General features: G+C 51.2%; 2 protein-coding genes across 7 annotated transcripts in view; both read left to right on the top strand.

The window, feature by feature from the left end:
• Positions 1-12112, top strand: part of dhx9 (DEAH (Asp-Glu-Ala-His) box helicase 9) — a 34669-nt gene that overhangs the window by 9542 nt on the left and 13015 nt on the right. For 4 of the 6 annotated variants that reach the window (XR_004616824.1, XR_004616827.1, XR_004616826.1 and 1 more), the window contains 19 exons: positions 15-92; positions 462-653; positions 858-999; positions 1301-1383; positions 1508-1664; positions 1862-1959; positions 2191-2404; positions 2574-2668; positions 3245-3318; positions 3415-3567; positions 3651-3811; positions 3889-4000; positions 4097-4258; positions 5226-5353; positions 5498-5727; positions 5915-6030; positions 6102-6314; positions 6396-6761; positions 6804-6884. Coding sequence is in view for 2 of the 6 variants with exons in the window: in XM_034614324.1 (XP_034470215.1) it covers positions 15-92; positions 462-653; positions 858-999; positions 1301-1383; positions 1508-1664; positions 1862-1959; positions 2191-2404; positions 2574-2668; positions 3245-3318; positions 3415-3567; positions 3651-3811; positions 3889-4000; positions 4097-4258; positions 5226-5353; positions 5498-5727; positions 5915-6030; positions 6102-6314; positions 6396-6741 (2754 nt within the window). In the remaining 4 variants the exon portion in view is untranslated. Of the gene's footprint in view, positions 1-14; positions 93-461; positions 654-857; positions 1000-1300; positions 1384-1507; positions 1665-1861; positions 1960-2190; positions 2405-2573; positions 2669-3244; positions 3319-3414; positions 3568-3650; positions 3812-3888; positions 4001-4096; positions 4259-5225; positions 5354-5497; positions 5728-5914; positions 6031-6101; positions 6315-6395; positions 6776-6803; positions 6966-12112 lie in introns of those variants that run through there. The other 2 variants (XM_034614324.1, XM_034614325.1) reach the window with 2 other exon arrangements.
• The window catches only part of lamc1 (laminin, gamma 1), a 38996-nt gene continuing 36778 nt past the window's right edge, over positions 9895-12112 (top strand). The window contains exon 1 of the mRNA XM_034614323.1: positions 9895-10550. Within this exon, the coding sequence (XP_034470214.1) occupies positions 10178-10550 (373 nt within the window). The 5' untranslated portion in view covers positions 9895-10177. The remainder of the gene's footprint in view (positions 10551-12112) is intronic.

Below are 12112 nucleotides of genomic sequence, written 5' to 3'. Positions count from 1 at the left end.
TGAATTATTCTCAGTGCACGCCGGAGCAGATCAGTGGCGAGCTGCATGACGAGCTGATGTACCAACTGAAACAGGACGAGAACCTGCACCAGGTCAGTGGAGTCGTTTCTCCTTTAGTTCGACACACGTCGGCTTCATATTTAATAATTTGACGTGTCTGGGTTTAATGAAACATGATGAGAGCTGAACACAGACCAAAGAAACTAAAGTTTGAACTGAATCCTTCTTTAAGAATCTTTGACAAACCTCTGAATTCATTTTTCATGTTGTTTTCATTCAGAAAACTAAATTATCTGTTCTGATTTCAGTCATTGTTTTTTGTCTGACTGATATAATAATGATATTTAGTCTTAAAACTAAATTCAGCTTTAAAAACCATGTGTTTTTAGTGTAGAAGCTGAATTCCTGAGGTTGTTTTAAAGGTTATTGTTGTTTTAAGAGAAAATAAAACTATGATTCAGATCCTGCTGCAGCGCGAGCAGCTGCCCGTCAAACAGTTCGAGAAGGAGATCATGGACGCCATCGCCGACAACCCCGTGGTGATCATCAGAGGAGCGACGGGCTGCGGGAAAACCACTCAGGTTCCTCAGTACATCCTGGACCGCTTCATCAAGGGAGCCCGAGCGTCCGACTGCAACATCGTGGTCACCCAGGTAACACACTAAAATGAAGAAGCCTTTTGAATGAGACGTGAAACATCTTCAAGAATCCAGTTACTCCTGGAGATAGAAATACGTCTGATAAAATGTTTGCAGGTCTGTGATTTATGGAGGAATCATGGAGACTTTCAGTTATGACATCATCGTCAGATGCCCGTTAACGTGTATTTTCTGAAGTCGACTGTCCTTCGTCCGCAGCCCAGACGAATCAGCGCCGTGTCTGTGGCAGAGAGAGTCGCCTTTGAGCGAGGGGAGGATCTGGGGAAGAGCTGCGGCTACAGTGTCCGCTTCGAGTCCGTCCTCCCCCGACCTCACGCCAGTGTCCTCTTCTGCACCGTTGGTACGTAAACGGTGTAAAAGTCTTTCACAGAACCGATGTTACACCAGATAAAAAATCATTATCATCATCGTGACACTCCTGGTAACGATGAATGAAGCAGCAACTTCAACATTTCAATAAAATCCTAACAATGCTTCACAGTAAATTTGTATTTACTTAATATTATAGAATTATTATAAAACATAATATATTGTTTTATTGTAGAGGGATGACAGTACAAGCGTGTTTCAGTGTGACACGTATGTGACACGTATGTGACACGTATGTCAGCAGGTCGTTGATCAGCGTGTTGTCGTTGCAGGTGTTCTGCTGCGGAAGCTCGAAGCTGGAATCAGAGGCATCAGTCACGTGATCGTTGATGAGATCCACGAGCGAGACATCAACGTGAGTTCATTTATTAACGATTTATTAACTGTTGGTGGAACATAACCTAACCCCACCCCCCCCCACCCCCCCCCCCCCCCACCCCCCCCCCCCCCCCCACCCCCGCCTGTGTGTGTGTGTGCAGACGGACTTCCTGTTGGTGGTCCTCAGAGACGTGGTCCAGGCCTACCCACAGGTCCGTGTTATCCTCATGTCGGCCACCATCGACACCACCATGTTCAGAGAGTACTTCTTCAACTGTCCCATCATCGAGGTGTTCGGACGAACTTTCGCTGTTCAAGGTAGAGCAGACGTCCGACTTCCTGTGTCGCAGTTCTTCTCTAAAACATGACAGATTCAAGGTCCCGAGGTTTTTCAGAACTACACTTTGAAACGGAGTCTGTTGGATTTGTTATCGTTTAGTGAAGCTTTTCATTTCTATAAAAAACATTTGGCTTTTTGGAGTTTTGCTTGATTCACGTTGTATTTTTGTTGGCAGAGTATTTCCTGGAAGATTGTATCCAGATGACGAACTTCGTTCCTCCACCGTTGGACAGAAAGAAGAAAGATAAAGACGAAGAGGGAGGAGACGACGATGTAAGAAGCTTCTGATATCAGCAACTGTATATAAATACAATCAATACTGACCGTCTTTATATACAGTCTCCACTTCCTTCCGTTGTAGAAATATGAAGCAGAAATATTTGGGATATGAAAGCTGCCATCTTGTGTTTGTGACTCAGTATCTGGAGTGGTGGAGTTTGTGTTTATTGATTTTGTGTCAGTATCCACGTGGAGCTGGTGAACAGGCGTCTTCCCTGTCTGCAGACCAACTGTAATGTGATCTGTGGACCTGAGTACACTGCGGAGACGAAGCATTCGATGGCTCAAATTAACGAGAAGGAGACGTCCTTCGAGCTGGTGGAAGCTCTGCTCAAGTACATCGAGACGCTGCAGGTGAGCGGAGCCGTGCTCGTCTTCCTGCCCGGCTGGAACCTCATCTACTCCATGCAGAGACACCTGGAGTCCAACCCGCACTTTGGTACGCATCACTACACGCCACGTCTGCTGCTTCGAGATAAAACATGAAAACCACTGATACAAACCCTTTAAAAATGTAAAGTCACTGTTAAAACTAATGAGATCAAAGTCAGGCTGAAAGGTTTTTAGATATTTGCAGTGATTTCTTTATTGATGCATTTTCCCTGCAGGTAGTAATCGGTACCGAATCCTGCCGCTCCACTCTCAGATCCCCCGAGAGGAGCAGAGGAGGGTGTTTGACCCGGTTCCTGACGACATTACGAAGGTGACAGATGAGAGAATCTGTTATTTTAGTTTGATTCAAACCAGACGACCTAAAACTGAGCATCTCTTCAACATCACTTTATTTTCATACACAAAACTGTGACAGCACAAACGGATGAAATCAGTTTTTATTAAATCTCAAGTGAAACAGACTTCACATGTTTGATTCCTCATATTTACGTGTGTCTGGCAAAAACATGTAGTTATGGACGAACGGTTGTGGATGTTGATTGGTCGTTTACAGCAGCCGATAGCTCTGAGTGTGCGTCAGCGCCCCCATGTGGCAGAGTCGACAGCCACCAGCAGCTCAAAATGTAGAGTTATAACGACGCTCTCTGTTGTCAAGGACGTCTTCCACTTCCTTTCCCTTCTCTGTAGATTGAACCGATGGATGGGACATCGGTCGCTAACTGTCAGAATTTATGGTCACGGGGAGGAAGTTAAAAATTCCATTATTAGATCAGATTAAAGTAAATTATATAAAATTCGATTCAAAGAAATCTGATCAGAGCAGATTAAATTAGATTTCTTTCACAGGTGAAGGTGTGTTTTAACAACCTGTGTCTGGATGTCTCAGGTGATTCTGTCCACAAACATCGCAGAGACGAGTATCACCATCAATGATGTCGTCTACGTCATTGACTCCTGCAAGTAAGTGTGTGTGTGTGTATTGTCATGTGTGCGTCAGGTTGCGTTGCAGGTCAAAGGTCGTCTGGCTGTGCTGACTTTGTGTTTGTGTGTCCACAGACAGAAGGTGAAGCTCTTCACCTCCCACAACAACATGACCAACTACGCCACCGTCTGGGCGTCCAAGACCAACCTGGAGCAGAGGAAAGGTCGGGCCGGTCGAGTTCGACCCGGGTTCTGCTTCCATCTCTGCAGCCACGCTCGGTTCGACAGGTAAGAACTTGGACCTCCAGCGTCCTTCAGCTGAGCTGCTCAGATTCAGTCCAGTCATGATTTCAGATGTCGTGTCTCTGCAGGCTCGAGACTCACATGACGCCAGAGATCTTCAGGACGCCACTGCATGAAGTCGCTCTGAGCATCAAACTGCTGAGACTCGGAGCCATCGGACACTTCCTGTCCAAGGCCATCGAGCCGCCGCCGCTGGATGCCGTCATCGAGGCCGAACACACTCTGAAAGGTACGAGACACAGATTACCGTGTTATAGATGAAGTCTATAACGACAGTTTAATATGATTCCTGTGTGTGTGTTTCAGAGCTGGATGCTCTGGACGTTAATGACGAGCTGACTCCTCTGGGACGGATTCTGGCTCGACTCCCCATCGAACCTCGTCTGGGGAAGATGATGATCATGGGCTGCATCTTTCAGTCAGTGTCTCCGTCACGTCGCTGGACCGACCAATCACCTGACGGCCTGTTTGTTACTGGGCGGAGTCAGTGACGTGTATTTCTGTCTCCCTCCAGCGTTGGTGACGCGATGTGCACCATCTCAGCTGCTTCCTGTTTCCAGGAGCCGTTCATCAGCGAGGGGAAGCGTCTCGGCTTCGTCCACAGAAACTTCACGGGCAGTCGTTTCTCTGATCACGTGGCGCTGCTGTCGGTGTTCCAGGCGTGGGACGACGTCCGGTAGAAGAATTCAAACACATGGAGTTTATGAAACTAAAGAATATTTATGTTTACTGCAGAATAGTTTTCTTTCAAAATATAAAAGCCATTTTATATTTTTTCAGAAATTATTATTATTTGCATGTTTTTAATTTCTTTATATTCTGGATATTTTGTTTCCTGTTTATAATTAATTTGTGTTGATGATGATTTTATTGACTGAAGTCACTTGTTCCTGTAGCGGGACATGTAGCGGGACATGTAGCGGGACATGTAGCGGGACATGTAGAGGGACATGTAGCGGGACATGTAGCGGGACATGTAGCGGGACATGTAGCGTGACATGTAGCGGGACATGTAGCGGGACATGTAGCGGGACATGTAGCGGGACATGTAGCGGGACATGTAGCGGGACATGTAGAGGGACATGTAGCGGGACATGTAGCGGGACATGTAGCGGGACATGTAGAGGGACATGTAGCGGGACATGTAGAGGGACATGTAGCGGGACATGTAGCGGGACATGTAGCGGGACATGTAGCGGAACATGTAGCGGGACATGTAGCGGGACATGTAGCGGGACATGTAGAGGGACATGTAGCGGGACATGTAGAGGGACATGTAGCGGGACATGTAGCGGGACATGTAGCGGGACATGTAGCGGGACATGTAGCGGGACATGTAGCGTGACATGTAGCGTGACATGTAGCGGGACATGTAGCGGGACATGTAGCGGTACATGTAGCGGGACATGTAGCGGGACATGTAGCGGAACATGTAGTGTGACATGTAGCGGGACATGTAGTGGGACATGTGAGGAGACCTTAGTGTCGTTTAACGGTTCATTCACTGGAAAGAACCAGTGATTGGTCCAAATCTTCATCAGAACTTGTCAGCGTGTTGGCTGCAGGTCAGAGGTCGTTGTATAACAGTACAATGCTGTAAGTGAAAGGGGCGTGGTTTTGACCTGCAGTCTGTTCCTGCTCAGGATTAACGGCGAGGAGGCAGAGACTCGTTTCTGTGAACACAAACGTCTGAACATGTCGACTCTGAGGATGACCTGGGAGGCTAAAGTCCAGCTGAAGGAGATCCTGGTCAACTCTGGATTCCCTGAAGGTACTTGAACGCACCACTGATGAACTCAGACCACACGACTCTCAACTGTCAATCGAACGCTGATATGTCTCAGAGTCTTTGTCTCTGGAGTTTTCAGGTTTGTGTTCAGGTGAGAAGGATTAATGCTCCGCCTCCTCCCCTCAGAGTCTCTGCTGACGCAGATGTTCAACACGGTCGGACCGGACAACAACCTGGACGTGGTCATTTCTCTGCTGACCTTCGGCTCGTACCCCAACGTCTGTTACCACAAAGAGAAGAGGAAGATCCTGACCACCGAGGGGCGCAACGCCCTCATCCACAAATCCTCTGTCAACTGTCCGTTCAGCAGCCACGACATGACCTACCCCTCGCCGTTCTTCGTCTTCAGCGAGAAGGTAAAACTCCCCATGATGAACTTTTCAATGTTGAGACTTGTTCAATAGGAAGTGACAGAACATATTCTGGAATATTTATAATAATCATGAACAAAAGACGTAAGAATTCCGTCATCGTTTTCAAAATTGTTGAATCTAGACGTGATGTCCTGAAACGTTTTGTGTGTCGTCGTGTTTGTGGCGTCAGATTCGAACCAGAGCGATCTCGGCTAAAGGGATGACTCTGGTCAGTCCACTGCAGCTGCTGCTGTTCGCCTGCAAGAAGATCAGCTCCGACGGAGAAATCGTGGAACTGGACGACTGGTGAGGATCGCACAACCACACACACACACACACGTGAACACAGACATAGACTCACACTGTCGTGTGTCCAGGATCAAACTGAGGATCCCTCATGAGGTGGGAGGAGCCATCGTGGCCCTGCGCGCTGCTCTGGAGGCGCTGGTGGTGGAAGTGACCAAAGAACCAGAATTCATCAGACAGATGGATCAGAGCAACGAGAAGCTGATCAACGTCATCAGACACGTGTCCAAACCCACCGCCGCTGGACTCAACCTGATGAGCAACACACACAGGTACACACACAGGTACACACACACACACTTTTTGTTTTGTGATGTTTTGTAGTTTTCAACGAAGCTGATCTCAGGCTCTTGGTCTCTGCTCAGGATGGGAGACGGTCCTCGACCTCCAAAGATGGGACGCTTCGATGGAGGAGGCGGAGGAGGAGGCGGCTACAGGGGGGGAGGATACGCAGGGGGAGGAGGGGGTTACAGAGGTGGGGGAGGATATGGAGGTGGGGGTTACGGAGGAGGAGCAGGAGCAGGAGGATACAGGGGAGGTGGTGGATATGCAGGGGGGGGTGGATACAGAGGGGGAGGAGGGGGATACCGGGGTGGGGGGGGATACGGAGGGGGAGGAGGGGGGTACAGGGGAGGTGGTGGATATGGGGGAGGAGGGGGTTATAGAGGAGGAGGAGGAGGAGGAGGAGGAGGGTACAGAGGAGGTTATTAAAGTCCTGACATCTCAGTGACATCATCTCAGTGACATCATCTCAGTGACATCATCTCAGTGACATCATCACAGTGACATCATTGGTGATGATGATAGTCAGGAACCAGGTAGGAATCTTTTTTCCTGAGCTTCTTCTATCAGCTGTTAGAATCAATGTTGTTAGTTGAAGAGATTTGAGGATGTCGACCGTCAGTCAGGAACATGTAGAATCTGTAGAACACGTTTGTGTTTCTTGTGTTTCTTGTTAAAAGTCGAGCTTCTGTTTGATCTCTCCGTGTCCGTTTGGTGAATCGTGTTTGATTTATGATAATTTGTTGGAAACGTCAATAAATATTTAACATGTGAAGCTGATTGTTGCTTCAGTTTTTTCTTCATCCACAAAATCCATTAGAATAATGATGGAACTGAACATCAGAACCAAACTCTGTGTGAGAACAAACCTCAGCTCCAGCCTGGACCCGGGTCCAGGCTCGGGGGTTAGACAGGCAGAGGTGGAGAGGAGGTGGAGCTCAGGAACTCATCAGTTTTTCTTCTGTGGCTTCAGGAGGAAGTTCAGTTAAAATGATTTATAAATGATCATTAAGTTTGTTTTTCATTTAAATGTGAACTTTTTGAGATTCTCGTTAATTCAGTGTCAAAGGTGCAGGCCGCCAGCAGGAGGCGCCATCTGACTTCTGTCTCTAACTACAGAGCAGTTTAACTTGTGTTGGAAGATGTTGGCCCTTGACCCTCAGGGGCCTCAAACCCCTGGCTCACTCTGTTTGTCTGTGATTGTTTCGTGTCATTTGTGTGTGAATGTTCATCAGTTAGATCAGAATCAGCTGATGTGTGATATGATGGGTCCTGGATGATAAGGTCTGTGGCCCCGTCCTGAAGAGGGGCCCCTCAGAGTTTCTTATTTAAAAAACAATCAGGTACCTGAAGTGTTGTTGTTAAATTCGTTACCAGTCAAACCGCTGAAGCTCCAGAAGAAACCTTCAGAAAGAAAAATGTTCCAGAGTTCATTATTTATTATTCATTGATTGAAACTGCAAATATGTTTATATGTCTTTACTCTGTAAACTTTAAAAATCCTCAATTCAGCTCCAGTTTATTTGATTTCCATGAAAACAAAGATTGAATCATTCTCAGCAGTTTAAAGTTCATGTTTTGTTGTAAATGAAGTTCTGTATTTTTTTTTCCTGTTGATTTTTAATCGATTTTAACGTCTTTACATTTTATAAATAAACTAATTTACATCCATTTATCATCCAGGTTTTTTGCATTTTAATTTTCAACTTTCAAATATAAGTTCATTTCTGCCAATGTGATTATTAAGCAGTCATAAAAATGTTTTGAGGTAGAAAGTGATTCTTTAAAAAAAGGGTTTTAATCAAATCATCAGAAATGTTCTTCCATACATTTCCACAACATTCCTGACAAAGTTTTATTTGATCAAATTTCCACGAAGTCTCTGATTGATTTCTTCACAACTTAAAAGAAGATGAAGTTCAGGAGCAGAACAAGAGCAAGTGACCTTCAGTCAGTCAGGTGAGACCCATGTTTGACCTTTGACCTTCTCTGAAGATGCTGAAGATCTAATCACAGCTGATTGTGTTCTGAACAAACACGTTCTGATCCTCATCATGTTTGATGAAGTCCAAAGGGCCTGAGTGAAAACTGTCAGTGTAACTTCCACGTTTTGACTATTCTACTGTAAATAAATCTCCTGCTTCAGCTTTAAACTTCGGCCCCCCTCGGGTCTCTCGGGTCCTCTTGGGTCCTCTCTGGTCCTCTCGGCCCCCCTCGGGTCCCCTCGTGTCCTCTCTGGTCCTCTCTGGTCCTCTCGGCCCCCCTCGGGTCCCCTCGTGTCCTCTCTGGTCCCCTCGGTCCCCCTTGGCCCCCCTCGTGTCCTCTCTGGTCCCCTCGGCCCCCCTCGGGTCCCCTCGTGTCCTCTCTGGTCCTCTCGGCCCCCCTCGGCCCCCCTCGGGTCCCCTCGTGTCCTCTCTGGTCCTCTCGGCCCCCCTCGTGTCCTCTCTGGTCCTCTCGGCCCCCCTCGGGTCCTCTCGGCCCCCCTCGTGTCCTCTCTGGTCCCCTCGGCCCCCCTCGGGTCCCCTCGGGTCCTCTCGGCCCCCCTCGTGTCCTCTCGGGTCCCCTCGGCCCCTCTCCGCCCCCCTCGGGTCCTCTCCGCCCCCCTCGGGTCCTCTCGGGTCCTCTCGGCCCCCCTCCGCCCCCCTCGGGTCCCCTCGGGTACTCTCTGCCCCCCTCGGGTCCTCTCGGGTCCTCTCGGCCCCCCTCCGCCCCCCTCGGGTGCTCTCGGCCCCCCTCGGGTCCTCTCGGGTCCTCTCCGCCCCCCTCGGGTCCTCTCTGCCCCCCTCGGGTCCTCTCGGGTCCTCTCGGCCCCCCTCCGCCCCCCTCGGGTCCTCTCCGCCCCCCTCGGGTCCTCTCGGGTCCTCTCGGCCCCTCTCCGCCCCCCTCGGGTCCTCTCGGCCCCCCTCGGGTCCTCTCGGGTCCTCTCGGCCCCCCTCCGCCCCCCTCCGGTACTCTCTGCCCCCCTCGGGTCCTCTCGGGTCCTCTCGGCCCCCCTCCGCCCCCCTCCGGTACTCTCTGCCCCCCTCGGGTCCTCTCGGGTCCCCTCGGCCCCTCTCCGCCCCCCTCCGGTACTCTCTGCCCCCCTCGGGTCCTCTCGGGTCCCCTCGGCCCCTCTCCGCCCCCCTCGGGTCCTCTCCGCCCCCCTCGGCCCCCCTCGGGTCCTCTCCGCCCCCCTCGGTCCCTCTCTGCCCACCTCCGCCCCCCTCGGGTCCTCTCCGCCCCCCTCGGCCCCTCTCCGCCCCCCTCGGGTCCTCTCCGCCCCCCTCGGCCCCCCTCGGTCCCTCTCCGCCCCCCTCCGCCCCCCTCGGGTCCTCTCCGCCCCCCTCCGCCCCCCTCGGCCCCCCTCGGCCCCTCTCGGGTACTCTCTGCCCCCCTCGGGTCCTCTCGGGTCCTCTCGGCCCCCCTCCGCCCCCCTCGGGTGCTCTCCGCCCCCCTCGGGTCCTCTCCGCCCCCCTCGGCCCCCCTCCGCCCCCCTCGGCCCCCCTCGGTCCCTCTCCGCCCCCCTCGGCCCCCCTCCGCCCCCCTCGGCCCCCCTCGGCCCCTCTCGGGTGTTCCCGTGCTGCGGCTGCGCAGTAGCGCGCAGGGCGCAGTCTCTTCCTGTGCAGTTGGTGAATGGCGGCGGACACAAAGAGTTGAGGCCCGAGTCCAGACCCTCACACCGCACAGCGCAGCCGGGACACGAGCCTCTAGACGCGGCCTGGAGCAGAGAGAAGCCGCCGCTGAAGAACCTTCCCGCATGTTTTCACCCACCGAGTCCTCGGAAGCGTGTCGGTAAAGTTACCGCAAAACTTTGTGTGAGTTCGGGGAAAGTTGTCGTCGGAGCCTTGCAGCGATTCGGAGGAGGAGGAGGAGGAGGACCGACAGAATGCAGAGCTGGATCCGGGCTGTGGTGGCCTGGAGCTGGGTGGCGGTGTGTGTCCGCGGCGCCATGGACGAGTGTTCGGACGAACAGGGCGGACCGCAGCGCTGCATGCCCGAGTTCGTTAACGCCGCGTTTAACGTGACGGTGGTGGCGACCAACACCTGCGGCTCCCCGCCCGAGGAGTACTGCGTCCAGACCGGAGCCACCGGGGTCACCAAGTCCTGCCACATCTGCGACGCCCAGGACCCGCGGAACCAGCACACAGCCGCGGACCTGACCGACTACAACAACCAGCAGGACACCACCTGGTGGCAGAGCCAGACCATGCTGGCGGGGATCCAGTACCCGAGCTCCATCAACCTCACCCTGCACCTCGGTAAGTGAACCACCAGCAGGTCCACCGGCCCCGTCCCGCTGGACCCGCTGGTCCCACTGGTCCCACCACATCCACCACACACTTCCACTGGTTCCACTGGTTCCACCACATCCACCACACACTTCCACTGGTTCCACTGGTTCCACCACACACTTCCACTGGGACTCGACCAGGTGCCAGCTGTGGGTCGAGGAGTTTCCTCAAAGCTGCACATTAACCTCTGTTGTTAAATCATTACAAAGCGTTGGGTCGGTGGTGAGTTAACCTCAGGGCCTGTGGCTCAGGGGTAGAGCGGTCGTCCTCCAACGGTTGTCGGTTCGATGCCAGTCTTCCCCATCTACATGCCGAGGTGCCCTCGGGCAAGATACTGAGCTGTGTGAATGTAAAGAGCTTTGAGCTTCATCCAGAATGGTGTGTGTGTGTGTGTGTGTGTGTGTGTGTGTGTGTGTGTGTGTGTGTGTGTGTGTGTGTGTGTGTGTGTGTGTGTGTGTGAGAACCTGGTTTTTCGGAACTCATCACAACGTCTGTTGAACTGAGAAATGTCTGTCTCTACCTGTCTCTGTCTCTACCTGTCTCTCTCTCTCTACCTGTCTCTCTGTCTCTACCTGTCTCTGTCTCTACCTCTCTCTGTCTCTACCTGTGTCTCTGTCTCTACCTGTCTCTGTCTCTACCTCTCTCTGTCTCTACCTGTGTCTCTGTCTCTACCTGTCTCTGTCTCTACCTGTGTCTCTCTCTCTACCTGTCTCTCTCTCTCTGTCTCTACCTGTCTCTCTCTCTCTGTCTCTACCTGTCTCTCTCTCTCTGTCTCTACCTGTCTCTCTCTCTCTGTCTCTACCTGTCTCTCTCTCTCTGTCTCTACCTGTCTCTCTCTCTCTGTCTCTACCTGTCTCTCTCTCTCTGTCTCTACCTGTCTCTCTCTCTCTGTCTCTACCTGTCTCTCTCTCTCTGTCTCTACCTGTCTCTCTCTCTCTGTCTCTACCTGTCCCTCTCTCTCTGTCTGTCTCAGATAACGATGAGGGACAAGGCGTCTGTGTCTAGCTTCACTTTTCTAGAGATTAGACAAAATGTACAGAGGAATTATTTTAAAATGAAAACGTGGTCGTGTGGCTGAAGCCTTTCCTGAGCTTTCAGCTGCGTCCTCCTCACAGAATGAACACCAAGGCTGAAAGCTCAGGAACACATCGGTTAGTTAACAGGTTAGTTAACAGGTTAGTTAACAGATCACCAGTTAACCTGCTGAAGATGTTTCGTGTGTCTGGTGCAGATCCAGGAAATGTTTCCACTCTTTCTTTAACGTTGTGAGATAGAAACTTTAAAAACGTTTTCCTTCACAAATCGTGTTTAGAAAACGGAGGTTCATGAGTTTGTGATTCGATCTGAATCAAGTCTGGATGTAGTGACCCTGTTGCTGAAGGTTTGAACTCTAAGTTTAATCTCAGAGAATTGATCAGCTGAGAATTAACCACGGTTTTGATCAATAATTGAAACGACAGTAAAGTGAGGACCGCTGGTCGGACAGAACTCGACAGGAGAAGACGTCACCTTGGACACCGAGCGACCAA

Source organism: Hippoglossus hippoglossus, chromosome 17 (genome assembly GCF_009819705.1).
Source record: "Hippoglossus hippoglossus isolate fHipHip1 chromosome 17, fHipHip1.pri, whole genome shotgun sequence".
NCBI lineage: Eukaryota > Metazoa > Chordata > Actinopteri > Pleuronectiformes > Pleuronectidae > Hippoglossus > Hippoglossus hippoglossus.
Note: the sequence above shows the minus strand (reverse complement) of the source record. Positions and strands in the feature narration are given on the sequence as shown.